Below are 27,807 nucleotides of genomic sequence, written 5' to 3'. Positions count from 1 at the left end.
TTATAAGGTTAATATAAAATAGTACAACATAAATAAGCATTAAAAAATATTTTACAATAATCCTACAAGTCTAAATCATTTTGATTAAATAAAAATTACTTTTGATTATTTTAGTAAATTCCCATGCAAAGGCATTATTCTTTAATCAAAAGTAAATTCATCAAAGAAAATAAATTTAGTAATATTTAATAAATTGAGAGAGATGTGATAGAATAAGTTGAAAAATTATAAATCATATAAATCTATAATAAATATAAATATTTCATGTCTGTTTGGGAACAGCTTATTTAGCTAAAACTGAAAACTTTTTTGATGAAAGTACTGTAAATAAAGCTAAAAGGTAGCTAAAATAGTATAGTGTGGCTTATGAATAGTACCAAAAAGTGTAATGGAACTCATGAATAATAACAAAAATAAACTGAATAGTAAAAAAAGCTGACTTTTTAAACAATCTTAAACGCACATTTCATAGTTGTTCACAAGCAACCTAAGTGGGGCATTGGTTATGATGCTGGACTTGGTTCTTACATGAGGCATAGGTCTCAGGTTCTACACTCCACAGCTCTCAATTTGTGACCCATTCACAATTAACCTGATCTGACCAACCGATCCGATTTGGGTCTAAGAACCTTGCTTGTGGAGTAACCATTGTACCAAGGTTGCACAGTGATTTTTAAATATTTTCATTATAGTAATTATGATGTTATTGATTCAATCATCAGTCATATTTTGGTTTTCCATTCAATTTTTATAACCATGGGAAGCATGGTTGTCAAAATCCCGATCTGGATCCTACGATCCTACAATTTTACGATCCCATCTGCCAAAATGACTCGAATCTTACAAGAATCTTTGCAATCGTTCAAAATCGGTAGGATCGTACGATTTTGACGATCCCAAACGGTCTTGATTTCTTGTAATCTTCTTTAACTTGACAAAAGGCTTAGTTGAACCCAAATGAAAAATAAAATCCCAATAGACCAAATTTTTCCACTCTAATGTAGAGAGTGTGTCAATTAGACCCAAATAAAAAATATCCCAATAAAGTGTCATATTTTGAGATTTTTGGCCTCTTTAAATGATGCTTACAAATGGATGTAGTGATGTATGGTAACTATATCAATGTATAATTTATGTGATTATTTAACATACCAATGTGTATTTTTTGTTTTTTTTTTCAAATAATATAAAATCTTATGATTCACGATTCTACCTACCTCCTATGATCCTACGTAGAATTCTGATTTTGATAACCTTGATGGGAAGTCTCTTAGCCCGTGTCGGAGGTTTTAAATTTTTTTTTTACTTTTAAGTTTTGACAAAGTATGCTTCACATGGATGTGTGTGGGCCGAATCGGTTCAGATTTGCTATCAACCCATTATTATTCAACTTGAACTACAAAGGGAAAAAAAAACAAAAAAAAAAAAACAAAACAAAACAAAACAAAACAAAACAAAAAAAACAAAAAAACAAAACAAAACAAAAACGTTTTTGTAGTGAGAGAACTAAAAGTTGACCAAATACAAATTGAATAAATTAGTAATTTCTTTGTATGAAAGACTAAGGAGAGTAGTGGGTTTCAATCAACTCAATTGGTAAAGTTTTTTATAGTTGAATAGGGGATTTAGAGTTCAATTCTTGCTTACATCAAAAATCAATTTCCAAGAAAATGTACTCATTCTCATTATTGTGTTAACACTGTATTATCTTCTACAGATTGGAGGACAACCCAATCTATGAAGAGACAGGAGCACTAAACAGTTACTTCACAGTTTCCCACTCCAATTTCTCATATTCAACACAACAAAATTGCGGGCCTGCTACTTGCATTTCAGATCAGATTTTAAGCCCCAACTATAGGTGTGCATATCCATACACGGGAACCCTCTTCTTCGGAGCTCTGTCCTTTTCAGACTTGGGGAACTATACTTACTACATCATACTTGAGGAATCACTCATGCATTTTTTTCACTCCCATCAACTTCCTGTGGATTCAGCCTCTCTAACTCTAAGTAATCCCATTAAGGCTTCATCTGAGTACCTTGACGTGAAGCTAAAAGTCTTTCCTTATGGTCTAGTTAGTTTCAATCGAACAGGAATTTCAAGTATTGGGTTCATGCTTAGCAACCAGACTTTCAAGGCACCAATAATTTTTGGACCTTTTTATTTTATTGGTGATAAGTACGAGAAATATACAGGTAATTTTGTGATTACATAATAAAAATTGCTGTGTTTTCTGTATCTATTTTGACGCATCTACCTTCATGCCAACAGAATCAACAAAGTCATCAAGCATTTATATTATAATTGGAGTTGTAGTTGGTTCCATCATTCTGCTGGTAATACTCCTTGCAGGGGTTTATGCTCTCCACGCAAAGAAAAGAGCAGAAAAAGTAATTGAACATATCAACCCATATCGTAAGATGAGTTTTTGAGTAGATTTAGCAATTTTTAGCTAATCATATGGGATTTGTAGGGTTATTTATCTAATTCATGTCATATAAAGCAGAACAATTGGACCTGAGTAGGAGGAGGGGTGGTAGTTTTCTTGAGGTAAAAGGTGTAAGATGGTTTTCCCTTAAAGAGCTTGAGAAATACACCAAACATTTTTCAGTAGCAAATGAGATTGGATCTAGCGGTTACGGGAAGGTCAGTTATGATTGTACCTCAGTAGTGTATCTTATAAATGTATGTCTGGTAAAAAACTGAAAACTGTTCTTATCTTTCCAATTTGTATTGCTTTTTGCCACTTCAATTCTTCTTTTATTTTATTTTTCTTTGTTTTCTAATTAAGGATAGCTTCTTAACCTTCTTCCTAATTACGCAAACTATTGATGTCATTGAATGGTCACTAAATCTCTTGTTTGTCTTCATTTTTACAGGTTTATCGAGGGTCTCTTCCTACTGGGCAATTGATTGCCATTAAACAGGCAAAAAAAGAATCTAAATAGGGAAAACTTGAGTTCAAAACTGAGATTGAACTTTTATCGAGGGTCCATCATAAGAATCTTGTCAGCCTTCTGGGGTTCTGTTTCAAGAAAGGTGAACAAATTCTGGTGTATGAGTATGTTCTAAATGGTAGTCTAAAGGATAGTCTCTCAGGTACTTTCCATCCATTTTACTCCTCCACTCAATAAGAATTCTAGTATTTATTGAGACTTCAATTGCACACTTAATCTATATATAATGAATTCTTCAATTCACAGGCATTTGTATTTACCATTAAGCCAATAATTGTTGGGCCATTTACCTTTCATCTACCTACAAAAATTAATAGAAAAATCAAATAGTAGCATGACCATAAGAAGACTTTTGTTGTTTTCCAGAATGCCCTCATCCAAAGATGACATGAGAGGAATTAAATAACTTGGCAAATACTATGATTTGTCTAGCCTAACTCTGATCACTTCTCCCCAAGAAAATAGAATGAGTTCCGATAGACAATCCCTGATTAGAATTCTGCCAAAGAATTTGATGACTCTATGTTGGGGGACCCAAGCCCATACTTTGTAACAATCCGAGCATCAGAATTGTACTTCCCATCCAATATTAGGGTTTAACTGTTCAAGTGTAACTCATTTTCCAGTTGCAAAATTGAGATGCAGACATCTAGCTTGACATGCACCAATGAAGTAGTTGTCAGATTCTTGTTCCTGTATTAGTACATGATGAACCACCCTAGAAACTCAAACAAAGATTTTGAAGTCAAAAGATACAGATTCCTAATCCTTCTTTCTTCCTAATTGACAACTTCCATATTGTCTATGCAGGGAAGTCAGGAATCAGGTTGGATTGGATGAGGAGACTTAATGTGGCCCTTGGTGCAACCAGAGGCCTGACCTATCTTCATGAATTTGCCAATCCACCCATTATACATAGGGACATAAAATCAAACAACATCCTACTAGATGAGTCATTAAATGCTAAAGTTTCTGATTTTGGAATCTCCAAGCCAATGGCTGACAATGAAAGCAGTCATGTAATCACTCAAGTTAAGGGGACAATGGTTAGTTCAGAATCTTTTATCCTTTACTTTAGAAAAAATGTTGCATTTTTCTATGTTATTTAATTGATAATATAAGCATCAGAATCTAGTCAATCCAGAAGCATTTGATAATGAAATAACTGGGTTAGGATCTAGACAGAAAATCCTCCTAATGCTCTCTGGTCGTTGTATAAAAGTATTACTGGATTGTACCAAATTTAGAAATGACTCATTCTTTAGCTAGGCATCTGCTCTAAAAGAAAATAGCTCACTTTCAATGGATTTTCCTTGTGAAAAACGTGTAAAATAATAAAAGGAAAGCAAAACAATACATAAATTTTGACATGATTTGGCAAACTCTATGTCTACATCCAGCAACACCAAACAAAAATATCCACTATCAATGAAAATTACAACCAGTCATAAACCTCACAAATATAAACTAACCCAAATCTCCAATACACCTAAAGGTGCTTTCATACTAACATACTAGACAAAGCTTATTCTCTAACTCTCTTGCTAGACAAAACTTTGTCTTCTAATTAACTCTTACGTGCACAACAAGAAGCTAAACCACAACTTATGAGGCCTAATGCTCCTCATTATTCTTCTAGCTAATATAGAATTCCAAAACCAACTTAAAAACCTCCAAACTTATTCTTTCATGGGCTGGACATAAAAGTTCCAAATTTTGCAAACCCAATAACAAAGAAAGGAGATCCCAAAAATGTAAATGATAATCGACTATATTCAAATATTTGCTCTAAAGTAATACTCTCTTTGTCCCAATTTGTTTGGCGTATATTCCATTTTGGGATGTCCCAAAATGAAGTCTTCTTTGAAAAGTCAATCAATAAATTTCCTAAAATACCTCCACTTTATTTGAAAAGCAAATATCAATCTCTCACTAAAATTTAAATTAAAGATGGTAGTTTTGGAAACTTGTACATTTTATGTAAAAGAAAATGCATTAAAGAATGTTCTTTAAAAAGTTGGATTTTCTTAACATGCCAAATACAGAGGGAGTAGCAAGATAAATATGGTTAATCGAACATTCTGTAGAATTTTCAGGTAGTAGCAAGATAAACATGGTTAAAGGAACATTTTTTAAGAATTTTCAGGAATAATCAAGTTCAGTTTTTTCAAATTCCAAGTGGAGCTTCTGGAAATGTTTTGAGGGATAAAGTAGATAAATGTGAAGATTGTTGCCTATTTTCCCCCTCTTTTACTAAAGTTCTTGACCTAGCCATAGGCAAGGGCTTTTTTTTTCTAGCTAACACACGCATACATGCTTCTACTAGTACCAGGAGGCCTTAAAACTGATTAGGAAAACAAAGCAGCCAGTAGGAGCTGTTCACCACACCAACTATATCCTACACAAAAACTTAAGGAAATGTTTCGGGCAGGGCAAGGATTTTTTGCTGCCTACTATTACTGCCAGAACCACCATATATTTGGAGGGGAAGAGATTTTCATTTAATGATCCCATAATCTCCCATTGCAGAATAGGGGTGGTTTCTATTGGACCACGAGAGTACTAGTATGAGTTTGTGGTAGTTTAGGCATTCTTGATTTCCAATTACTTGAAGAAGAAAAGCTTATGTTTCAAACTTTTTGTCTTATTATTATCTAAATTTTACAAAAATACATCAAAATCTAGCACTAAGAATGGATTTTATCAATTGCAGGGCTACATGGATCCAGAATATTACATGACCCATCGGTTGACTGAGAAAAGTGATGTATATAGCTTTGGAATGCTAATGTTGGAGCTGATAACTGCAAGAAAGCCAATAGAGCATGGAAAATATATTGTGAGAGAGGTGCAGGAGAAAATGGATAAGATAAAAGATTTATACAACCTTCATGAATTTCTTGACCCAGCCATTGGTTTGGGAACAACCCTGAAAGGTTTAGAAAAGTTTGTGGATCTGGCAATGAGGTGTGTGGAAGAAGCAGGATCCGACAGGCCTATGATGGCTGAGGTGGTTAAAGAGATTGAAAACATTATGGAGCTTGCTGGTTTAAATCTCAATACTAATTCCACATCCACTTTTGCAAGTTATGAGGAGATAAGTAACAGGAGTTCCCACTATCCTAACAGTAGTGGGACCCTTGATTCTAGTGGAGTATACCTTCCAAGATAGAGCCCCCATTGACTCTCATTTTACATTTAGAATGTTGAAGTTGTTATAAAGTTAAATGATTAAATAGTAATGCATTATTGTAAGAAGATGATCTTTTGATCATCTAATAAAAGGATGATGAAAGGATGTGATGGGATCGCTAATATAAACAACACTTAGTTTGTTTGAGATTCGCTTATTTTACTGAAACTGAAAACTTTTTGCTAAAAGTACTATAGATAAAGGTAAAAGTTAACTGAAATAGTAAAGTGTGACCCATGAATAGTAACAAAAATAAACTGAATAGTAAAATAAGTTGGCAAAATGAATCATGTCAAACGGACACTTAATTGCATTCATTATTACTGCCAACTTAATAAGGCAATGAAACAATGAAAAATTTAAATACAGTATTCAAAAATAGAAAAAATAAAAAAGAAGAATAGAAAGAACAACCTAAGATTGTGGCATTTTCTAGCTCAGGAAGCCTTTAGCTTTGAGGCTCTCCACTGTGTCCCGGACAGCATCTTCAACCGGAGTGAAGACCAGGCCCAGATCGATTAATCTCTTTGCTGCATCTTGGCATGCTGTCAATCCTGGCTGAGTTTCCCCATTAAACCTGTATGTAATTCAAGTCATAAACTTCCGTCCTTTAGAATCAGATAAAAAATAATAATAATTAGACAAAAATGATGTTTTTCTAGATCTGAGAAAGATCAAAAAAGTACCAAAGGCTGGCAATACCAAGGATAACTTCCATTTTATTTTATTTTATGTACTTTTTATTTTATCACAAAGTACATAAAACCAGAACACCAGATTATTGTCCCGTTTCCTTGTGACATACATTGCCAACTATCCTTGCTCCCACTTACTAAGCGATAGAAACGACCTTGGTTGTTCTCAAGAACAAATTACAACAAAGCTGGTCATAAAAGCCTTTTTCTTTGAGAGTAATCAAGGTCTTTCATTGAGAAAATGTGGAGATACAATGACAATCAAAATAATCATGTAATGTAGGTGTAAATATCATCTTCAAAAATCATAAAATTTTGATTATCTGCTACCACTAGAAACCTACACAGCTATTCATAATCACAGGTTGCACAAGATTTGGCACAACTGATTATAGATCCAAATTTTCAATTATGTTAAAAGAGAAGACAGACAACATCAGCTTGAAGAGATGCTCATTTTTCATGGTTTTCGGTCACCAACTCAACCATTTCATAAGAAAGACATTACTTTGCTGTATATATCTCTCTACTATAACAGCTTTAGTACATTGACTAATAGATGTAAAACCCATTTTCTTTTCTTTCTAAATCACTAAAAGCGTGCGTTACCTTTTTATCTCTAGTATATATCGAAATATATCCATGATAGAGAAAAATCTTTAGTGGCATGACAGTATGCATATGATTCAAAGTTTCAACAAGGCATACTGCAGATGTCAGAACATGAAAGGTACACTTATGCCTTATGGAGATAGTAACCATTGAGAACTAATATTGTGGACCTTGTAAGGCCAGCACCAGAAGATTGAGGCATAAAAAATAAAGTAGTGATAGTATAGAAGATGGAGCTTTGAGCTATAAAAGGAGCTATAATAGTGGTAATAGTACAACAGCGGCCCCTATGTTTTTTTTTTCTACCAGGTACGCCAATAACAGATGCTATAAGAGTGGGAACAAAAGCTAGCCATTGAGTATTTCAACTTCCTAAGTTTAGAGTAGAAGAGAACCGTACCTGTAGTCTCCACTCACAGCCACAATGAAGAAAATCAACGTTCAATAGTCGGCTGAAGCAAAAGGAATCCCATCAGCAAATACACATGTAGCTGAAGAAGTAAAAGACTAGGGTTTTTTTTTTTAAAGCTTATCAAGGCCCATATATTTACTTATGCCACCTCACTTGGGCTTCATATTCCATAGTATTTATCTTATTTTTAATATCTTAGGCCCAAATAAATTAAATCCATTTAATTGTGGGTCTCCTTTTTAATTTACGTATAAGAATTAAATTAGTATCAAAATAATGGGGTGTTATATTTAGCACTTTTTAGCTAATCATATGAGATTTGTAGGGTTATTTATCTAATTCGTGTCATATAAAGCAAAACAATTGGACCTGAGTAGGAGGAGGGGTGGTAGTTTTCTTGAGGTAAAAGGTGTGAGATGGTTTTCCCTTAAAGAGCTTGAGAAATACACCAAACATTTTTCAGTAGCAAATGAGATTGGATCTGGCGGTTACGGGAAGGTCAGTTTTGATTGTCCCTCAATAGTGTATCTTATAAATGTATGTCTGGTAAAAAAATGAAAACTATTCTTATCTTTCCAATTTGTATTGTTGTCACTGAGTGGTCACTAAATCTCTTGTTTGTCTTCATTTTTATAGGTTTATCAAGGGTCTCTTCCTACTGGGCAATTGATTGCCATTAAACAGGCAAAAAAGAATCTAAACAGGGAAAGCTTGTGTTCAAAACTGAGATTGAACATTTATCGAGGGTCCATCATAAGAATCTTGTCAGCCTTCTGGGGTTCTGTTTCAAGAAAGGTGAACAAATTCTGGTGTATGAGTATGTTCTAAATGGTAGTCTAAAGGATAGTCTCTCAAGTACTTTCCATCCATTTTACTCCTCCATTCAATAAGAATTCTAGTATTTATTGAGACTTCAATTGCGCATTTAATCTATATATAATGAATTCTTCAATTCACAAGCATTTGTATTTACCATTAAGCCAATAATTGTTGGGCCATATACCTTTCATCTACCTACAAAAATTAATAGAAAAATCAGATAGTAGCACGACCATAAGAAGACTTCCGTTATTTTCCAGTATGCCCTCATCCAAAGATGAATGAGAGGAATTAAATAACTTGGCAAATACTATGATTTGTCTAGTCTAACTCTGATCACTTCTTCCCAAGAAAATAGAATGAGTTCCGATAGACAATCCCTGATTAGAATTCTGCCAAAGAATTTGACGACTATGCTGGGGGGCCTAAACCCATACTTTGTAACAATTCGGGCATCAAAATTGTACTTCCCATCCAATATTAGGGTTTAACTATTCAAGTGTAACTCATTTTCCAATTGCAAAATTGAGATGCAAACATCTAGCTTGACATGCACCAATGAAGTAGTTGTCAGATTCTTGTTCCTGTATTAGTACATGATGAACCACCCTAGAAACTCAAACAAAGATTTTGAAGTCAAAAGATACAGATTCCTAATCCTTCTTTCTTCCTAATTGACAACTTCCATATTGTCTATGCAGGGAAGTCAGGAATCAGGTTGGATTGGATGAGGAGACTTAATGTGGCCCTTGGTGCAGCCAGAGGCCTGGCCTATCTTCATGAATTTGCCAATCCACCCATTATACATAGGGACATAAAATCAAACAAGATCCTACTGGATGAGTCATTAAATGCTAAAGTTTCTAATTTTGGAATCTCCAAGCCAATGGCTGACAGTGAAAGCAATCATGTAATCACTTAAGTTAAGGGGACAATGGTTAGTTCAGAATCTTTTAACCTTTACTTCAGAAAAAATGTTGCATTTTTCTATGTTATTTAATTGATAATATAAGCATCAAAATTTGGTCTATAAGGTTGAATTTAATCAACCATTTTGTTGGCTTTATTCCGTGCCAATTTACTTGTAATTCAGCACTTAAAAACCCTGTATTTAGATGGGAATCATGTAAGGATAGTGTGTGAGAGAGTGTGAAGAAATGCTCAAGAAATGATCAACCCATACCTAGAGTGGTTGGGGGGTAGTTGCAAAAGCTGAAGAGTATGGTCCTGTCAAGTGCAGAATGCTTTATTGTAGTACTGGCAGCCTTTTACTTGGGCTGTTTCCGCACTATGCTCACTCTTCCTTTTAGGGGCATTTATGAAATGTCGAACACAAGTTCGTCCTCGACCATTTCCTTAGGCCGTCCTTGACTCCCATGGTGCGTCCTCGGCCTTGTCTCTCCTAAGCACAGGCCTTGGACCTTAACATGAAATGGGCTGGGGTCATAAATTCTCTGACCCCACAATACACACACACACACACACACACACACATATATATATATATATATCCCCCAAACTCATAATATCTAAATTCTTAAGCATAGTATTTAATGTTGTTACACTATTGTTGAGCCACATTAATGTAGCATTTCAGACTATTTCGGTCCAACTAAATTTAAGTGAAAGTCTCTCTAAACATGAAAGCTATGAATGTACAAATCTAATCTTTAGGATAGTTACTTATTTTTTTTAAAGTCATTATTTTTAAATGAATTACATAAAATTGATTATACATTCAAGCAAAATATATATATAATGTTTATTTAAATAAATTATTCAAAATTCTTCATTCTTTTAAAAGAGACATTATTATAATCAAACCTCATAACAAATTTATATTGATTTGTTCTTCTTAAAAATTAAACAATTTCAAAAAGTAATTTTCATCACTACTCTATTTTTACAAATATATAATTTTATCATTTTTTATATTTTTAATTGATATTATTCTTTTCTTAAAAGGTCCATATTTTTCTAACTATTGTTATTATGCATTATATTTTCCTAGTTTCTTTTGGTACAATTAAAATTTCTAAGTTTCAAAGTTATTATTCAAATTCTCATTCTCTTAATGAGATTATTATGATAACAAAACTTATCATATAATTACAATTAATATTACTCAAATAATTGATAGTACACTCAACCCAAATTTCTATTTTCTCATTCTTAACTATTTTAAATATAGTAATTATTTTAAATTTTTTTAAGATTCACATAAAAACTATTTTATACAAGATAGAAATTCTTTACAAGATAAAAATTCTACTCTAGTATAATTTAAGTGTATATGTATGTAAAACTCCCTCCTCGAGACTTAAACCCTGACCCTTACCACCCACACCTATAAACAATTATACTTGTGGACAGGGTTTTCAGACTTTGACCGTTCAAAGAATCGAAAAAGGGAGAGGTTCAAAATTGACTAAAAATACAAATAAAGGTATTTTAAATATATACATAAATAGTAGCAAAATTGACTAAAAATATCTAAAAATAATTGAAACAGAATTTATAATAAAATTTCTTGATATTATAAGGTTAATATAAAATAGTACAACATAATTAAGCATTAAAAAATATTTTACAATAATCCTACAAGTCAAAATCATTTTAATTAAATAAAAAATTACTTTTGATTATTTTAGTAAATTCCCATGCAAAGCCATTATTCTTTAATCAAAAGTAAATTCATCAAAGAAAATAAATTTAGTAATGTTTAATAAATTGAGAGAGATGTGATAGAATAAGTTGAAAATTTATAAATCAATCTATAATAAATAAGAATATTTCGTGTCTGTTTGGGAACAACTTATTTAAATGAAATTGAAAACTTTTTTGCTGAAAGTACTATAAATAAAGCTAAAAGGTATCTAAAATAGTATAGTGTGGCTCATGAATAATACCAAAAAGTATAATGGAACTTATGAATAATAACAAAAATCAACTGAATAATAAAAAAAGCTGGCTTTTTAGACAATCTCAAACGCACATTTCATAGTTGTTCACAAGCAACCTAAGTGGTGCATTGGTTATGATGTTGGACTTGGTTCTTACATGAGGCATAGGTCTCAGGTTCTACACTCCACAGCTCTCAATTTGTGAACCGTTCACAGTTAACCTGATCTGACCGGCCGATCCGATTTGGGTCTAAGAACCTTGCTTGTGGAGTAACCATTGTACCAAGGTTGCATAGTGATTTTTAAATATTTTCGTTATAGTAATTATGATGTTTTGGTTCAATCATCAATCATATTTTGGTTTTCCATTTAATTTTTATAACCATGGGAAGCATGGTTGTCAAAATCCAGATCTAGATCCTACGATCCTACAATTTTACAATCCCATCTGCCAAAACGACCCGAATCTTTCAAGAATCTTTGCGATCATTCAGAATCGGTAGGATCGTACGATTTTGATGTTCCCAAACGACCTTGGTTTCTTGTAATCTTCTTTAACTTGACAGAAGGCTTAGTTGAACCCAAATGAAAAATAAAATCTCAATAGACCAAGTTTTTCCACTCCAATGTAGAGAGTGTGTCAATTAGACCCAAATAAAAAATATCCCAATAGAGTGTCATGTTTTAAGATTTTTGGCCTCTTTAAATGATACTTACAAATGGATGTAGTGATGTATGGTAACTATACCAATGTATAATTTATGTGATTATTTAACATACCAATATGTATTTTTTGTTTTTTTTTTTTTTTCAAATAATATAAAATCTTATAATTCACGATTCTACCTACCTCCCATGATCCTACTTAGAATTCCGATTTTGATAACCTTGATGGCAAGTCTCTTAGCCCGTGTTGGAGGTTTTAAATTTTTTTTTACTTTTAAGTTTTGACAAAGTCTGCTTCACATGGATGTGTGTGGGCCGAATCAGTTCAAATTTGCTATCAACCCATTATTATTATTCAACTTGAACTACAAAGGAAAAAAAAAAAAAAAAAAAAACGTTTTTGTAGTGAGAGAACTAAAAGTTGACCAAATACAAATTGAATAAATTAGTAATTTCTTTGTATGAAAGACTAAGGAGAGTAGTGGGTTCCAATTAACTCAATTGGTAAAGTTTTTTATAGTTGAATAAGAGATTTGGAATTCAATTCTTGCTTACATCAAAAACTGATTGGTGTCTTGATTTGATAATAAAGAACGTAATCATTAGAAGCGAATGGCATAGTTTAAAACTCTATAAATAAATAAAAAGACTAAGGAGAGTAGTTACATATCACCTAAGGCAATTGTTCTAACATGAAAATTCAAAAAAAGTTGTTTTGAATTTAAATTTCTTTTATTTTCTTTCTTTAATTGGAGTTTTGAATTTAATTATTCTTGGAAAAGAAAAAATATTCATATCTTATTAGTTATTCCAGCAAAGTTTTTGAATTTAATTAGGACACCTAATGTACTACACCTCCGGATACTATATAAGTTTTAACTCATTAAAAAAAAAAAAAAAATTGAAGCCAGTTAAATTGATTCTCAAATTAATATCCTCACGAATTCATGCCACTTGTGGTGGGCAAATTCCTTTCCGAATAGAGGATAAGAATTTTTCATATTGTGAAAGGGTGGTCAGGACGTGTTGAATTCTGCTGTTCTTTACTGGGAGCTTGTCTCTTGTGATGAGCTTCACTTCAGTGTCACTCTCAGAAGTATTTTCAGTACCTCGTGTTTTTGCAGTGACTAACACCAAGGTAGAGAGAAGGAATTATATGTTTGAATTTTCCCACTACTCTGAAGCATACTTTTCCAAGTCCTTAGTTAGAGTTAGAGAAGACTCTTGCCGTAAGGGGTAGGACTCAATCTCTCTTCATGAACAGCTGGAATCATTTTCAGATCCTCATCTCATCCAATTTTGGATTATAGTTATATTGGATTGATTCAAAACTTTCCTTGACAAATGTAGATGAGGTTTCATTAAACCTTGGATTATAGTTATATTAGATGACAAAGTTGACACCATCATCTGAATATTAATACTATAAAACAGACAAAATAACAAACCACGCACCGTACCGCTGAAACATTCAAAGACTCAGAATTCGTAAAATGAGATATGGACCATGAATGAGTCTATGACTCTCTTCATCTCTAGTCTATTACAAGTCTCTATCCTACTGTCTATAATAAGTTTCTGTGCAAAATGACTAATTTTAGTAGGTTAACCTAATTATATTAACACACATGAACTAGATTTTTATTTTATTTTTATTCGCTTAGCATGTGTTGAAATAAAAAGAATAAAATAGAGGGTGTAGAGAGACATGAAAGCAGAACCAAGTGAAAAGAAAGTACACGAGAATTAACATGGTTCAGCTAATAATCTATGTCCACAATAAAAAATAACAGAAGTTATTTTTTTGCTATTCATATGAATTGTGTTCAGCTAATTCTAGTCTATACTTCTAGTTGCAGCATAAGATTATTTTTTCTCTCTATAAGTTTGCTTGCATTACAAGTTCACTGTCTATAATGACCTTGGGTTCTTTGGGCCATAATAACTTCAACAAAATGTATTGATACCATTTTCAAGTTCAGTTAGGCCGAGCTCTGTTGAGCTTTCAAAAGCTAAGAATTCCACAAGAGGTCTTGACATGGGTCATCTGTCAGTAAATGTCCTTTTGTTCAAGTAACAATGATGGCTTCCGACAAAATTGCAAGAACCCAACCAATTAATTTAGCTTTTTCAATTATTTCTGGAGAAAAAAGTAGTTTAGTAACTTTCAACGACACTGTATCATGGGTTTAAAGATAATTTTTTGACCTCATTAATCATTTATGCGACAGATATTACTTTGATAATATATATATCCCAACCAATTAAAATCAAGCAATATGTGATCATGACTGGTGAATTGTACCTGCATTGCAATTTATGTGAGCAGAGAAGTTCCTTCCAAGTTTTTATACTCATATAGTAACACTGGTTAAAATGTAAGAAACAGTTGGTTACAAATTTAAACAAAGTTTACTAGAGGTGTGTTTGGATACCACTTATTTGCTAGAAAATGAAAATTTATTACTGAAAACATTTTAGTTTATTGCGGAACAATGCCACGCGTTTTCCATCACTTGGCTGGTCTATGAACAGTGCCATGGGACCAGCCAAGTGAAACACAAACACAAACGCGCGCAGAAAATCAGCTACGCTAACACACACTAGCTATTGAGTTTTGTCGAATTATGGCTTTACTCAATATATTAGTTGGTTTCTGAAAGATTTATTATCCAACAAGACAAGGTCCTCAGAGTTAAGAGATATTGATGCCTATTGTTTGTTTAGTAATGGTACAAAGGAGTCAGCTGTTTCTGCTGCTCGTTTTCATCATACTTTCAGCTATAGCAGCTCAGACAGAAAATCAGGACTGTAAGTTCAGTCCATTTCAGTGTCTTCCTGTTAGTTTGTGTAACTATTAAATTATTAGTTTGGTTGGACTATGAACGACTGTTACATTATTTTTTTTGGTGCAATATGAGAGACAACGCTTTTGTAGTTTGCACAACTATTTGGTTTGCTCAATACTCTTCTCAGTTCTGATAGTCTGAACAGTACAAACTACAAATCATATGGTTGGTTATTTGGCAGCACTTGACACTAGGAAATACTTAGTGAACACCGAGAAGACTATCACCAATAAAGAGGTTTTTTACCATTAGATAGTACTGTTTGATAATTTTTGGAGATTCAGTTATGAAGTTTTTAAAATCCATATGCAGATGTTGCTCTACTTTCTCTCAAGGATATATGGCAGAATACTCCACCCAATTGGGTGGGTTCGGATCCTTGTGGCAAGGGATGGGAAGGAATTGGGTGCAAAAATTCACGTGTGACCTCCATGTAAGCTTTCTGCATGGTTTTCACTTTCTAGTTTTTGTTGGCACGTTTGCTTGTTCATGACAATTCCAAATTTTGGTATAAAACTGACTTTTGCATCATTTCAGAACGCTATCAAGCATTGGTTTGACAGGCTTCCTGTCTGGAGATTTCGAACTGTTATCTGAACTAAAGACCCTGTACGTTTTCTATGTTCTCATTGCCTTTGTTATTTAGTCTTCAGATTCAATTTCCAACAGATATCTCTGAACCATCATTCCGCTAATAGAAACTGAAGAGCTCAAAATTATAAAAATTCACTGCTAAATGTTTGTGGATGATTTCTCTGGCTCATGGTCATGGAGATGTGGACCTCACAATAGCCAATTTAGGCGACTATATCACAAAACAATGAAAATCTCCTAATTAAAATTTCCTAATTAAATCAAATGAAAATCTCCATTCATGATGCTTATTTGGTAGTAACTTGATCAGTAAGTTTAGTAATGCATTCCTGATTAGCTTCTTTCTTATAGGGATCTATCTTACAACAAGGGCCTGACAGGAACACTCCCACGATCAATTGGGAGTTTGAAGAAACTATTGAACTTGTAAGAAAATATTGATTTTTGTTAACAGTCTGTGCTGGAACTCAAGTTGGGTGGTAAAGATCTTCCTGATTTACAATGTTTCTTTCTTATTTGCATATCAGAATCCTAGTTGGTTGCAGCTTCTCAGGTCCTATTCCTGACACAATAGGATCTCTACAGCAGCTACTTTACCTGTAAGGATCCTGATTTTATAAGTTTTTCAGTAACTGAATGGATTAATTGGTAGCATATTTTCAAAATAGGATCCCCATCCCGTAGACTAACCATAAGAAAAAGGGTATGTTTTACGGCAAAAGCCAATATGAATTAAATTCCTTAGAGATGCTATCTTCCATATTATAAAGGACACTACTTTAGGTGAAGGATCTACTAGTAAGTCCTGAAAATCTACAATCTCTGTCTCTAATTTATGTTTGTATATGTTTACACATATAATTCACAATGAGATTCTATTTTTAGTGCAGTGAAATGACATGGCTAACATACAGTGAATTCTGAAACACTTCATTGCTTTCAACTGCAGATCGCTGAATTCTAATCAATTCAGTGGACAGATTCCGCCTTCCATTGGTAATCTATCCAATCTTCTTTGGCTCGATCTAACTGACAACCGGCTTGATGGACCCGTCCCTGTCTCTAATGGGAGCACACCTGGTCTTGATATGCTAGTTAATGCCAGACACTTGTATGTCAACTCTCTTTGTGATTTGATCTTGTTAGAATAATGGTTAAATTATTAAATTCACTTTTGAAAGAATTGGTAATATATCATGGTATTAGAGTAGGTTGTCTTGAGTTTGAACTTGTCTTCGCTCTACCTCCCATTTAAAAAGTTTAAAATACCGCATGTATTAAACTTTTGGGACAATTAGTAATTTTATCAAAACAAATTTGTTATTCTCATCCTTTGAATTTATTTTCTCCAACTATAACAACCATTTTATATTCTGTCTCTTATCTACAGTCATCTTGGACAGAATAAACTTTCAGGAAGGATCCCACCTCAAATTTTCAGCTCAAAAATGGTTCTAATACATGTGTAAGACTAGTTATACCTCTAATATCTTGAATCTCTAGGTATAATTCGAGTTACATGAGAAGATTATGCATTATTTGGTTACCCCAATAATGAGACTGGTGCAAAAAATACATAGAAAGTGTTAACAACGTTAAAATGCATATGAATATAGGAAATATATATCTAATAGCCCCTCCTAAGTTAAATTCTTTTTCTGTTTCATGTTCAATCATTAATAGGTTCTTTTGCATGTAACACCCTTTTATTTTATTTTTTATATTTTATATTTTAGGGAATAGGTATTGACTCTTAAAATTTCATCTTGATATATTGTAGTTATGTTAAGCATAATATTTTTTTAATTTGCAGTAGTGTCTCTTGAATGACGAGAATACGCATACGCTGATATGCATACACTCTCGAAGAGTAGATGTTTTGCAACATCTTTTGCATTTAAAAAAAAAAAAAAAAAACTAACTTTGTTGGGTATACATGTGTGAAATCTCACATTGAATAATAATGACAAATTTTTTTTTTTTTTTTTTTGGTTGCTAAAAAGCAAGAATAGTTAATATAGTATAGTTAGGCCCAAACTTATCAGCTTTAACTTTTGGGTTAAGTGGTGTGCTATCTCCCCCAACAAACTTGGAATTTGTTCCATGTGGGTATCCTGGTTGTAATAGGAAATAGTTCTAAGTTATACATTACTCTCTATTGACGCATTGATTCTTATGGTAGGCTTTTGGATGGCAACCAACTAACCGGCAGCATTCCTTCCACCCTTGGACTTGTGCAAGCCTTGGAGGTGTTGTGAGTATCCGTCACACACTCCAAAAAATTCACTAGAGATTTATATTGGCTATGGATTTCTAATAAGTTATTGTTTTTGAATATTTGTTTTGGCTATAGGCGCGTTGATGGGAATGCATTAAGTGGGCCTGTGCCTTCAAACTTCAACAATCTTACTAATCTTAGCCAGATGTAAGAATTAATATGAGACATGCAAATGAAGCTTTATATTTGCTTGAAAAGAGTTATTATGACCTAGTGTGGAAACTTTATGACGCATGCTTTTGATGATATATTATATTTTTTTTCAGGTTCTTGTCAAACAATAAATTGACTGGACCTATGCCTAACCTTACTGGCATGAACTTCCTCAGCTACGTGTAAGTAATAATGACATTACTAACATATGAATTTCAATATTGGACAAAACTTAGGTACAATATCTTATATACTATTCCTTAGATTCTCATCTTAAGATTCAACTATGTGGTTACTTAACTAAAAAATACACTTTTATCTTATGAAAAAAAATTCAAGTAGCAAAATCTTAAAAAGGGAACCTAAGGAACAACACCTAAGTATTGTATCAAAGTCTTGATCTTCAATGTTAGTGTGGGCTTAAGTAAATCATTTATTAAGACTTTCACAAAAATGATCATTTAAGCCTTTACACTCCTCCAAAGAAGATGGTCATTCGCCTAACAATATTCTCTTGCTTTTGAATTTCATTTGTTGACTAAAATGAGTTTTGCAGGGATATCAGTAATAATACCTTTTATAGATCAAATGCTCCTCCATGGTTCCCAACCCTACAGTCTTTGACAACACTGTACTCTCTCTCTCTCTCTCTCTCTCTCTCTCTCTTTCTCTCTCTCTCTCAATGTGTGTGTGTCTACTCAAACATGCAAGTGTGTGAAACAAAGGTGATTATTTTTCCAGGATATGAAAGAGAAATGTGCTTTTCTTTTACTTTTCATTTTTGGCCTCAGGTTTAAGGTATTCAATACTGATTTAATACATGTCCACCTTGCATGGCAGAATAATGGAAAACACACAACTTCAAGGACAAATTCCTGTTGCCCTATTCAGCTTACCCCATCTACAGACAGTGTGAGTATCAACTTGTCTAAAGTATCATTACACTCGTTACAATGGATGTTGAGAAATCCAAATCGAATAAATTAGTAATTCCTTTGAATGAACACTAAGGAGAGTAGTTACATATCTTGATATCATGAAAATTATGATTATAAGGCAATTGTTCTGACATGTAATAACAGGGTACTAAAGAAAAACCAGCTCAATGGCCCCCTGGATATTGGCACCACCCATAGCAACCGGCTCAAACTCATTGATTTGCAGTCCAATTTGATTTCTCGCTTAGAAGAAAAGGAAGCATACAATGCTATATTGATGTAAGATGAATTTTCTAATAACTTCGGCCTATTCTAATTTGTAGTGTTAAAGGACTAGATTTTTTTTTGGAAGATAAATTTCCAAGAAAATGTACTTATTCTCATTATTGTGCTAACACTGTATTATCTTCTATAGACTGGAGGACAACCCAATCTGTGAAGAGACAGGAGCACTAAACAATTACTGCACAGTTTCCCACTCCAGTTTCTCATATTCAACACAACAAAATTGCGGGCCTGCTACCTGCATTTCAGATCAGATTTTAAGCCCCAACTGTAGGTGTGCATATCCATACACGGGAACCCTCTTCTTTGGAGCTCTGTCCTTTTCAAACTTGGGGAACAATACTTACTACATCATACTTGAGGAATCACTCATGCATTTTTTTCACTCCCATCAACTTCCTGTGGATTCAGTCTCTCTAACTCTAAGTAATCCCATTAAGGCTTCATTTGAGTACCTTGAAGTGAAGCTAAAACTCTTTCCTTATGGTCTAGTTAGTTTCAATCGAACAGGAATTTCAAGTATTGGGTTCATGCTTAGCAACCAGACTTTCAAGGCACCAATAATTTTTGGACCTTTCTATTTTATTGGTGATAAGTACGAGAAATACACAGGTAATTTTGTGATTACATAATAAAAATTGCTGTGTTTTCTATATCTATTTTGACACATCTACCTTCATGCCAACAGAATCAACAAAGTCATCAAGCATTTATATTATAATTGGAGCTGTAGTTGGTTCCATCGTGCTGCTGGTAATACTCCTTGCAGGGGTTTATGCTCTCCACACAAAGAAAAGAGCAAAAAAAGTAATTGAACATACCAACCCATATGGTAAGATGAGTTTTTGAGTAGATTTAGCACTTTTTAGCTAATCATATGGGATTTGTAGGGTTATTTATCTAATTCATGTCATATAAAGCAGAACAATTGGACCTAAGTAGGAGGAGGGGTGGTAGTTTTCTTGAGGTAAAAGGTGTGAGATGGTTTTCCCTTAAAGAGCTTGAGAAATACACCAAACATTTTTTAGTAGCAAATGAGATTGGATCTGGCGGTTACGGGAAGGTCAGTTTTGGTTGTCCCTCAGTAGTGTATCTTATAAATGTATGTCTAGTAAAAAAATGAAAATTGTTCTTATCTTTCAATTTGCATTGCTTTTTGCCACTTCAATTCTTCTTTCATTTTATTTTTCTTTGTTTTCTAATTAAGGATAGCTTCTAAACCTCCTCCTAATTACGCAAACTATTGCTGTCATTGAGTGGTCACTAAATCTCTTGTTTGTCTTCATTTTTACAGGTTTATCGAGGGTCTCTTCCTACTGGGCAATTGATTGCCATTAAACAGGCAAAAAAAGAATCTAAACAGGGAAAACTTGAGTTCAAAACTGAGATTGAACTTTTATCGAGGGTCCATCATAAGAATCTTGTCAGCCTTATGGGGTTCTGTTTCAAGAAAGGTGAACAAATTCTAGTGTATGAGTATGTTCTAAATGGTAGTCTAAAGGATAGTCTCTCAGGTACTTTCCATCCATTTTACTCCTCCACTCAATAAGAATTCTAGTATTTATTGAGACTTCAATTGCACACTTAATCTATATATAATAAATTCTTCAATTCACAGGCATTTGTATTTACCATTAAGCCAATAATTGTTGGGCCATATACCTTTCATCTACCTACAAAAATTAATAGAAAAATCAAATAGTAGCACAACCATAAGAAGACTTCTGTTGTTTTCCAGTATGTCCTCATCCAAAGATGACATGAGAGGAATTAAATAACTTGGCAAATACTATGATTTGTCTAGCCTAACTCTGATCACTCCTCCCCAAGAAAATAGAATGAGTTCCGGTAGACAATCCCTAATTAGAATTCTGCCAAAGAATTTGCTAACTTTATGCTAGGGGACCCAAGCCCATACTTTGTAACAATCTGGGCATCAGAATTGTACTTCCCATCCAATATTACGGTTTAACTGTTAAGTGTAACTCATTTTCCAGTTGCAAAATTGAGATGCATACATCTAGCTTGACATGCACCAATGAAGTAGTTGTCAGATTCTTGTTCCTGTATTAGTACATGATGAACCGCCCTAGAAACTCAAACAAAGATTTTGAAGTCAAAAGATACAGATTCCTAATCCTTCTTTCTTCCTAATTTACAACTTCCATATTGTCTATGCAGGGAAGTCAGGAATCAGGTTGGATTGGATGAGGAGACTTAATGTGGCCCTTGGTGCAGCTAGAGGCCTGACCTATCTTCATGAATTTGCCAATCCACCCATTATACATAGGGACATAAAATCAAACAACATTCTACTCGATGAGTCATTAAATGCTAAAGTTTCTGATTTTGGAATCTCCAAGCCAATGGCTAACAGTGAAAGCAGTCATGTAATCACTCAAGTTAAAGGGACAATGGTTAGTTCAAAATCTTTTAACCTTTACTTCAGAAAAAATGTTGCATATTTCTATATTATTTAATTGATAATATAAGCATCAGAATCTGGTCAATCCAGAAGCATTTGATAATGAAATAACTGGGTCAGGATCTAGACAGAATCATCCTAATGCTCTTTGGTCCTTGTATAAAAGTATTACTGGATTGTACCAAATTTAGAAATGACTCATTCTTTAGCTAGGCATCTGCTCTAAAGAAAATAGCTCACTTTCAATGGATTTTCCTTGTGAAAAACATGTAAAATAATAAAAGGAAAGCAAAACAAGACATATATTCTGACATGATTTGGCAAACTCTATGTCTACATCCAGCAATACCAAACAAAAATATCCACTATCAATGAAAATTACAACCAATCATAAACCTCACAAATATAAACTAACCCAAATCCCCAATACACCTAAAGGTGCTTTCATACTAACATACTAGACAAAGCTTATTCTCGAACTCTCTTGCTAGACAAAACTTTGTCTTCTAAGTAACTCTTATGCACACAACAACAGGCTACACCACAACTCTATTTATAAGGCCTAATGCTCCTCATTATTCTTCTAGCTAATATAGAATTCCAAAACCAACTTAAAAACCTCCAAACTTATTCTTTCATGGGCTGGACTTAAAAGTTCTAAATTTTGCAAACCCAATAACAAAGAAAGGAGATCCCAAAAATGTAAATGATAATCTACTATAGTCAGATATTTGCTCTAAAGTAGTACTCTCTTTGTCCCAATTTGTTTGGCATATATTCCATTTTGGGATGTCCCAAAATGAAGTCTTCTTTGAAAAGTCAATCAATAAATTTCCTAACATACCTCCACTTTATTTGAAAAGCCAATATCCCTCTCTCACTAAAATTTAAATTGAAGATGATAGTTTTGGAAACTTATACATTTTATGTAAAAGAAAATGAATTAAATAATGTTCTTTAAAAAGTTGGATTTTCTTAACATGCCAAATACGGAGGGAGTAGCAAGATAAAATTGGTTAATGGAACATTTTGTAGAATTTTCGGGTAGTAGCAAGATAAACATGGTTAAAGGAACATTTTTTAAGAATTTTCAGGAATAATCAAATTCAGTTTTTTGAAATTCCAGGTGGAGCTTCTGGAAATGTTCTGAGGGATAAAGTAGATAAATGTGAAGATTGCTGCCTATTTTTCCCCGTCTTTTACTGAAGTTCTTGGCCCAGCTGTAGGCAAGGGCTTTTTTTTTTCTAGCTAACACACACATACATGCTTCTATGAGTACCAGGAGGCCTCAAAAATGATTAGGAAAACAAAGCAACCAATAGGAGCTGTTCACCACACCAACTATATCCTACACAAAAACTTAAGGAAATGTTATAGGCTGGGCAAGCATTTTTCGCTGCCTACTATTACTGCCAGAACCACCATATATTTGGAGGGGAAGAGATTTTCATTTAATGATCCCACAATCTCCCATTGCAGAGTAGGGGTGGTTTCTGTTGGACCATAAGAGTGCTAGTATGAGTTTGTGGTAGTTTAGGCATTCTTGATTTCCAATTACTTGAAGAAGAAAAGCTTATGTTTCAAACTTTTTGTCTTATTATTATCTAAATTTCACAAAAATACATCAAAATCTAGCACTAAGAATGGATTTTATCAACTGCAGGGCTACATGGATCCAGAATATTACATGACCCATCGATTGACTGAGAAAAGTGATGTATATAGCTTTGGAGTGCTAATGTTGGAGCTGATAACTGCAAGAAAGCCAATAGAGCATGGAAAATATATTGTGAGAGAGGTGCAGGAGAAAATGGATAAGACAAAAGATTTATACAACCTTCATGAATTTCTTGACCCAGCCATTGGTTTGGGGACAACCCTAAACGGTTTTGAAAAGTTTGTGGATCTGGCAATGAGGTGTGTGGAAGAAGCAGGATCCAACAGGCCTATGATGGCTGAGGTGGTTAAAGAGATTGAAAACATTATGGAGCTTGCTGGTTTAAATCTCAATACTAATTCCACATCCACTTCTGCAAGTTATGAGGAGATAAGTAAAGGGAGTTCCCACTATCCTAAAAGTAGTGGGACCCTTGATTCTAGTGGAGTATACCTTCCAAGATAGAGCCCCCTTTGACTCTCATTTTACATTTAGAATGTTGAAGTTGCTATAAAGTTAAATGATTAAATAGTAATGCATTACTGTAAGAAGATGATCTTTTGATCAATCATAGTTACTTTTAGAAACGAATGAGAAAAAGGATGATGAAAGGATGTGATGGGATCGCTAATATAAACAACACTTAATTTGTTTGAGATTCGCTTATTTTAGTGAAACATAAAACTTTTTGCTGAAAGTACTATAAATAAAGGTAAAAGTTACCTGAAATAGTACAGTAAGACCCATGAATAATACCAAAAAATGCAGCGGGGTCATGAATAGTAGAAAAAATAAGTTGAATAGTAAAATAAGTTGGCAAAATTAATCATGCCAAACAGATACTTAATTGCATTCATTATTACTGCCAACTTAATAAGGCAATGAAACGATGAAAAATTTAAATACAGTATTCAAAAATAGAAAAAATAAAAAAGAAGAATAGAAAGAACAACCTAAGATTGTGGCATTTTCTAGCTGAGGAAGCCTTTAGCTTTGAGGCTCTCCACTGTGTCCCGGATAGCATCTTCAACCGGAGTGAAGACCAGACCCAGATCGATTAATCTCTTTGCTGCATCTTGGCATGCTTTCAATCCTGGCTGAGTTTCCCCATTAAACCTGTATGAAATTCAAGCTATAAACTTCCGTCCTCTAGAATCAGATAAAAAAAAATTTTAATTAGAAAAAAATGATGTTTTTATAGATCTGAGAAAGATCAAAAGGTACAAAAGGCTGGCAATACCAAGGATAACTTCCATTTTATTTTATTTGATCACAAAGTACATAAAACCAGAACACCAGATTGTCCCGTTTCCTTGTGACATACATTGCCAACTATCCCTGCTCCCACTTACTGAGCGATAGAAAGGACCTTGGTTGTTCTCAAGAACAAATTATAACAAAGCTGGTCATAAAAGCCTTTTTCTTTGAGAGTAATCAAGGTCTTTCATTGAGAAAATGTGGAGAAACAATGACAATCAAAATAATCACGTAATGTAGGTTTAAATATCATCTTCAAAGATCATAAAATTTTGACTATCTACTACCGCTAGAAACCTACACAGCTATTCATAATCACAGGTTGCTCAAGATTTAGCACGACTGATTATAGATCCACATTTTCAATTATGTTAAAAGAGAAGACAGACAACATCAGCTTGAACAGATGCTCATTTTCCATGGTTTTGGGTCACCAACTCAACCATTTCATAAGAAAGACATTACTTTGCTGTATATATCTCTCTGCTATAACAGCTTTAGCACATTGACTAATAGAAGCATAACCCATTTTCTTTTCTTTCTAAATCACTAAAAACATGCGTTGCCTTTTTATCTCTAGTATATATCGAAATATCTCCATGATAGAGAAAAAGCTTTAGTGGAATGACAGTAAGCATATGATTTAAAGTTTCGACAGGGCATACTGCAGATGTCAGAACATGAAAGGTACACTTATGCCTTATGGAGATAGTAACCATTGAGAACTAATCTTGTGGACCTTGTAAGGCCAGCACCCGAAGATACAGGCATAAAAATAAAGTAGCGATAGTATAGAAGATGGAGCTTTGAGCTATAAAAGGAGTATCTTCCTATGCTAGAGTGAACTCTCTTGCACAAAGTAAATACATCCAACCAGAAAAAATCAACAGAGATATCTATTATTATTCCAGAACAAACAAAAAAAATCCAGGCCACTATAAGAAAAGCTCCCATTTTGTTCAGCAGGGAAGCCACCATAACTAGATAAAGTAATAGAGACAAAAGGACAAGAGAATAAAGAAAGGTTGGTTCCCAGCATTAAAAAGATAAAGTCACCTCGTGTAACATGCATACCACATGGAGTATGATTAATAGACTGATGTATGGTAATCATATAACGGTGAGGATTCCTAGTGCTTGCAATATAATTCCCAAGGAATGCTTCTATAAATAGGTGCATTGTTTTCCTCCCGTTGATTCCATCGAAATACATTGATATATGATTAATACACTTGTATTCCCCTTGCTGCCAGTGCCAGATGGGATGTTCTTCTTGGCAATCTCTAAGATAAGCAGATTCAGAAGTGCAAAACAATAGTTTCCTAGTTATGTAGTCCACAAACATAGAATTCCAATGCTAATTCTAGACCTGAATGGAGCAAGTCTTTTTTGACGCAAGATTTTATTGAATGTCAACATCAATGATTAACAACAGTATATGACATAAACCAACCAGCATTGCAACAACAAATTAAGATTAAAAATTGTTTTGTTTCCCTCTTAAACCAAATAATTGAGTATTTAAGTTTAGTTTATATGAAGAAGGCATGGATTGGGGGGTTCCCAAATTAGGCATACTCATATTCATTAAAGCTCCTATCCTTTTTGTTTAATAAATTTGGTGCGCTTCCTATCCTGTGTGTGTTTGTTTGTGTAAGAGAGATTAGAGAATCAAAATTAAACTGGAATTGAGGTGGGCGGGGTTTAAAGTTAAAGAAAGAAAGAAAGAAAGACACAAACCAACCTATGAACAGGATAGTGAGGGAAGAGGTTGGAGACTTTGTGAGCAAAATCAGAAAACTGATAGATGCCATTGGTGCAGAGATATCTACCAGAAGCAGAAGGAGTCTCGAACAACAAAAGCTGTGCCTTGGCCACGTCTTTGACATGCACAGCACCCAGCCAATGGTACTCCTGACTGTCCTTGGACCCCTGAAGCAAGTTCAACAACACAGCACAGCTCGCATTCAACCCAGGTTGCAGCAGTGGGCCCAGACACGTGGCAGGGTGTATAGCCACGACATCTATCCCACTCCCATTCCCATGTTTCTGGGCGAACTCCCACGCTGCTTTCTCAGCCAATGTCTTGGACACAGGGTACCATTTGTGTCGAGCCTTGCAGTAATCGAGGTGGGTCCAGGAGGACTCGTCCAATACCTTGTTGGGAGGCCACGTGGGATTGGGGACCAGCGCGGAGATAGAAGACGTGAGGACCACGCGCCTGACGTTGAACCTCTTGGCCGCTTGGAGAACGTTGAGCGTGCCTTGCACGGCGGGTCGAAGCAAGTCGTTTTCAGGGTCCTTGGGGTCCTCAAGAGAGCAGGGGGATGCCACGTGGAAAACACCGGAGCAGCCCTCCACGGCCTTGCACACGGCGTCAAAATCCATGACATCGGCCTCGAAGACGTGGATGTGGATGGAGTTGGAGTTGGAGTTGGAATTGTCGAGTTGTAATAAATGGGTGGGGTCGGATCCAGGGAAAATGGAGGCGTGGATGGAGGTGTAGCCATATTCCAAGAGGGTCCGCACCAGCCATGAGCCTATGAACCCGTTGGCTCCAGTCACGCACACTGCTTCCTTTGCCATTCTCAGTCTCAGAGCAGCTTGCTAGCTAATAAATGGTTGATAAGCGTGAATCTTTCAATATCCAGTTGATCAGATATCTCTCTTAGACCGTTTCAAGATTCATGCCTTTGTTTATCATAATATATTGTCATTTCCTTTTCTTTTTTTCTTTTCTTTTTCTTTTTTTCATTTTAATTTGAGTAATTGGGCAAAATTTGGTATTTAGACGGTCTTCAGAAAAAAAAAAATTTGTGATCAGCATGCGCGTCAAACCATTTAGTTAGTTGGACTGATTTTGGAACTCGAGTTTGGCAAACTCGAGTTCCAGCCCAAAATTCAAACTATAGTGGCGTTTGTCAAACGCTGCTATAGGAACTAAAAAAACGCCACTATAGGGTTTGCTCTCTAGCCCAAAATCGAGTTTGGCAAACTCGAGCTCCAAAAACAGTCCAACTAACTAATTAGTTTGACGCGCATGCTATTCTCCAAAAAAAACTTCTAAATTCAGTCTAAATAGCAAATTTTGCCTGAGTAATTGTATTCAT

General features: G+C 34.3%; 2 protein-coding genes and 1 pseudogene across 4 annotated transcripts; 2 read left to right on the top strand and 1 right to left on the bottom strand.

Annotated features, from left to right (window-relative positions):
- The first annotated feature begins 1,091 nt into the window (after positions 1 to 1,091).
- On the top strand, positions 1,092 to 6,350 carry LOC126706231 (leucine-rich repeat receptor protein kinase HPCA1-like; annotated as a pseudogene).
- A 162-nt stretch (positions 6,351 to 6,512) lies between these two features.
- Positions 6,513 to 27,424, bottom strand: LOC126716126 (phenylacetaldehyde reductase). 3 transcript variants are annotated; one of them, XR_007652012.1, is made up of 4 exons: positions 26,442 to 27,424; positions 24,394 to 24,556; positions 7,862 to 7,913; positions 6,667 to 6,731 (listed from the first exon to the last, which is right to left on the bottom strand). XR_007652012.1 is itself a non-coding variant. In XM_050417144.1 (3 exons), exons 1-2 carry the CDS (start codon positions 27,281 to 27,283, stop codon positions 24,412 to 24,414), a joined length of 987 nt encoding a protein of 328 aa, XP_050273101.1. In that variant the 5' UTR covers positions 27,284 to 27,424; the 3' UTR covers positions 6,513 to 6,731; positions 24,394 to 24,411. The 3 variants fall into 3 exon arrangements, 2 of the variants coding, with proteins under 2 accessions (XP_050273101.1, XP_050273102.1); XM_050417144.1 differs by lacking the exon at positions 7,862 to 7,913 and having other exon boundaries at positions 6,513 to 6,731; XM_050417145.1 differs by lacking the exons at positions 6,667 to 6,731; positions 7,862 to 7,913 and adding an exon at positions 23,313 to 23,537.
- LOC126706223 (leucine-rich repeat receptor protein kinase HPCA1-like) lies at positions 14,991 to 23,905 on the top strand. The gene is made up of 19 exons (XM_050405563.1): positions 14,991 to 15,072; positions 15,423 to 15,543; positions 15,648 to 15,719; positions 16,056 to 16,130; positions 16,232 to 16,303; positions 16,654 to 16,815; positions 17,095 to 17,169; positions 17,887 to 17,958; positions 18,058 to 18,129; positions 18,249 to 18,317; positions 18,692 to 18,766; positions 18,976 to 19,047; positions 19,218 to 19,352; positions 19,489 to 19,970; positions 20,047 to 20,190; positions 20,282 to 20,421; positions 20,653 to 20,872; positions 21,540 to 21,775; positions 23,447 to 23,905. Exons 1-19 carry the CDS (start codon positions 14,991 to 14,993, stop codon positions 23,903 to 23,905), a joined length of 2,835 nt encoding a protein of 944 aa, XP_050261520.1.
- Positions 27,425 to 27,807: the final 383 nt, after the last annotated feature.

Source organism: Quercus robur, chromosome 2 (genome assembly GCF_932294415.1).
Source record: "Quercus robur chromosome 2, dhQueRobu3.1, whole genome shotgun sequence".
NCBI lineage: Eukaryota > Viridiplantae > Streptophyta > Magnoliopsida > Fagales > Fagaceae > Quercus > Quercus robur.
Note: the sequence above shows the minus strand (reverse complement) of the source record. Positions and strands in the feature narration are given on the sequence as shown.

Excerpts from the sequence above, each read along its gene's own strand:
- LOC126706223 (XM_050405563.1), top strand. The coding sequence starts at position 14,991 with ATGGTACAAAGGAGTCAGCTGTTTCTGCTGCTCGTTTTCATCATACTT. Across the intron at positions 16,304-16,653 it reads CTACAGCAGCTACTTTACCT|ATCGCTGAATTCTAATCAAT; the intron begins GTAAGGATCCTG and ends TTTCAACTGCAG. Across the intron at positions 19,048-19,217 it reads TTACCCCATCTACAGACAGT|GGTACTAAAGAAAAACCAGC; the intron begins GTGAGTATCAAC and ends ATGTAATAACAG.
- LOC126716126 (XM_050417144.1), bottom strand. The coding sequence starts at position 27,283 with ATGGCAAAGGAAGCAGTGTGCGTGACTGGAGCCAACGGGTTCATAGGC. Across the intron at positions 24,557-26,441 it reads CCTCACTATCCTGTTCATAG|GTTTAATGGGGAAACTCAGC; the intron begins GTTGGTTTGTGT and ends AATTTCATACAG.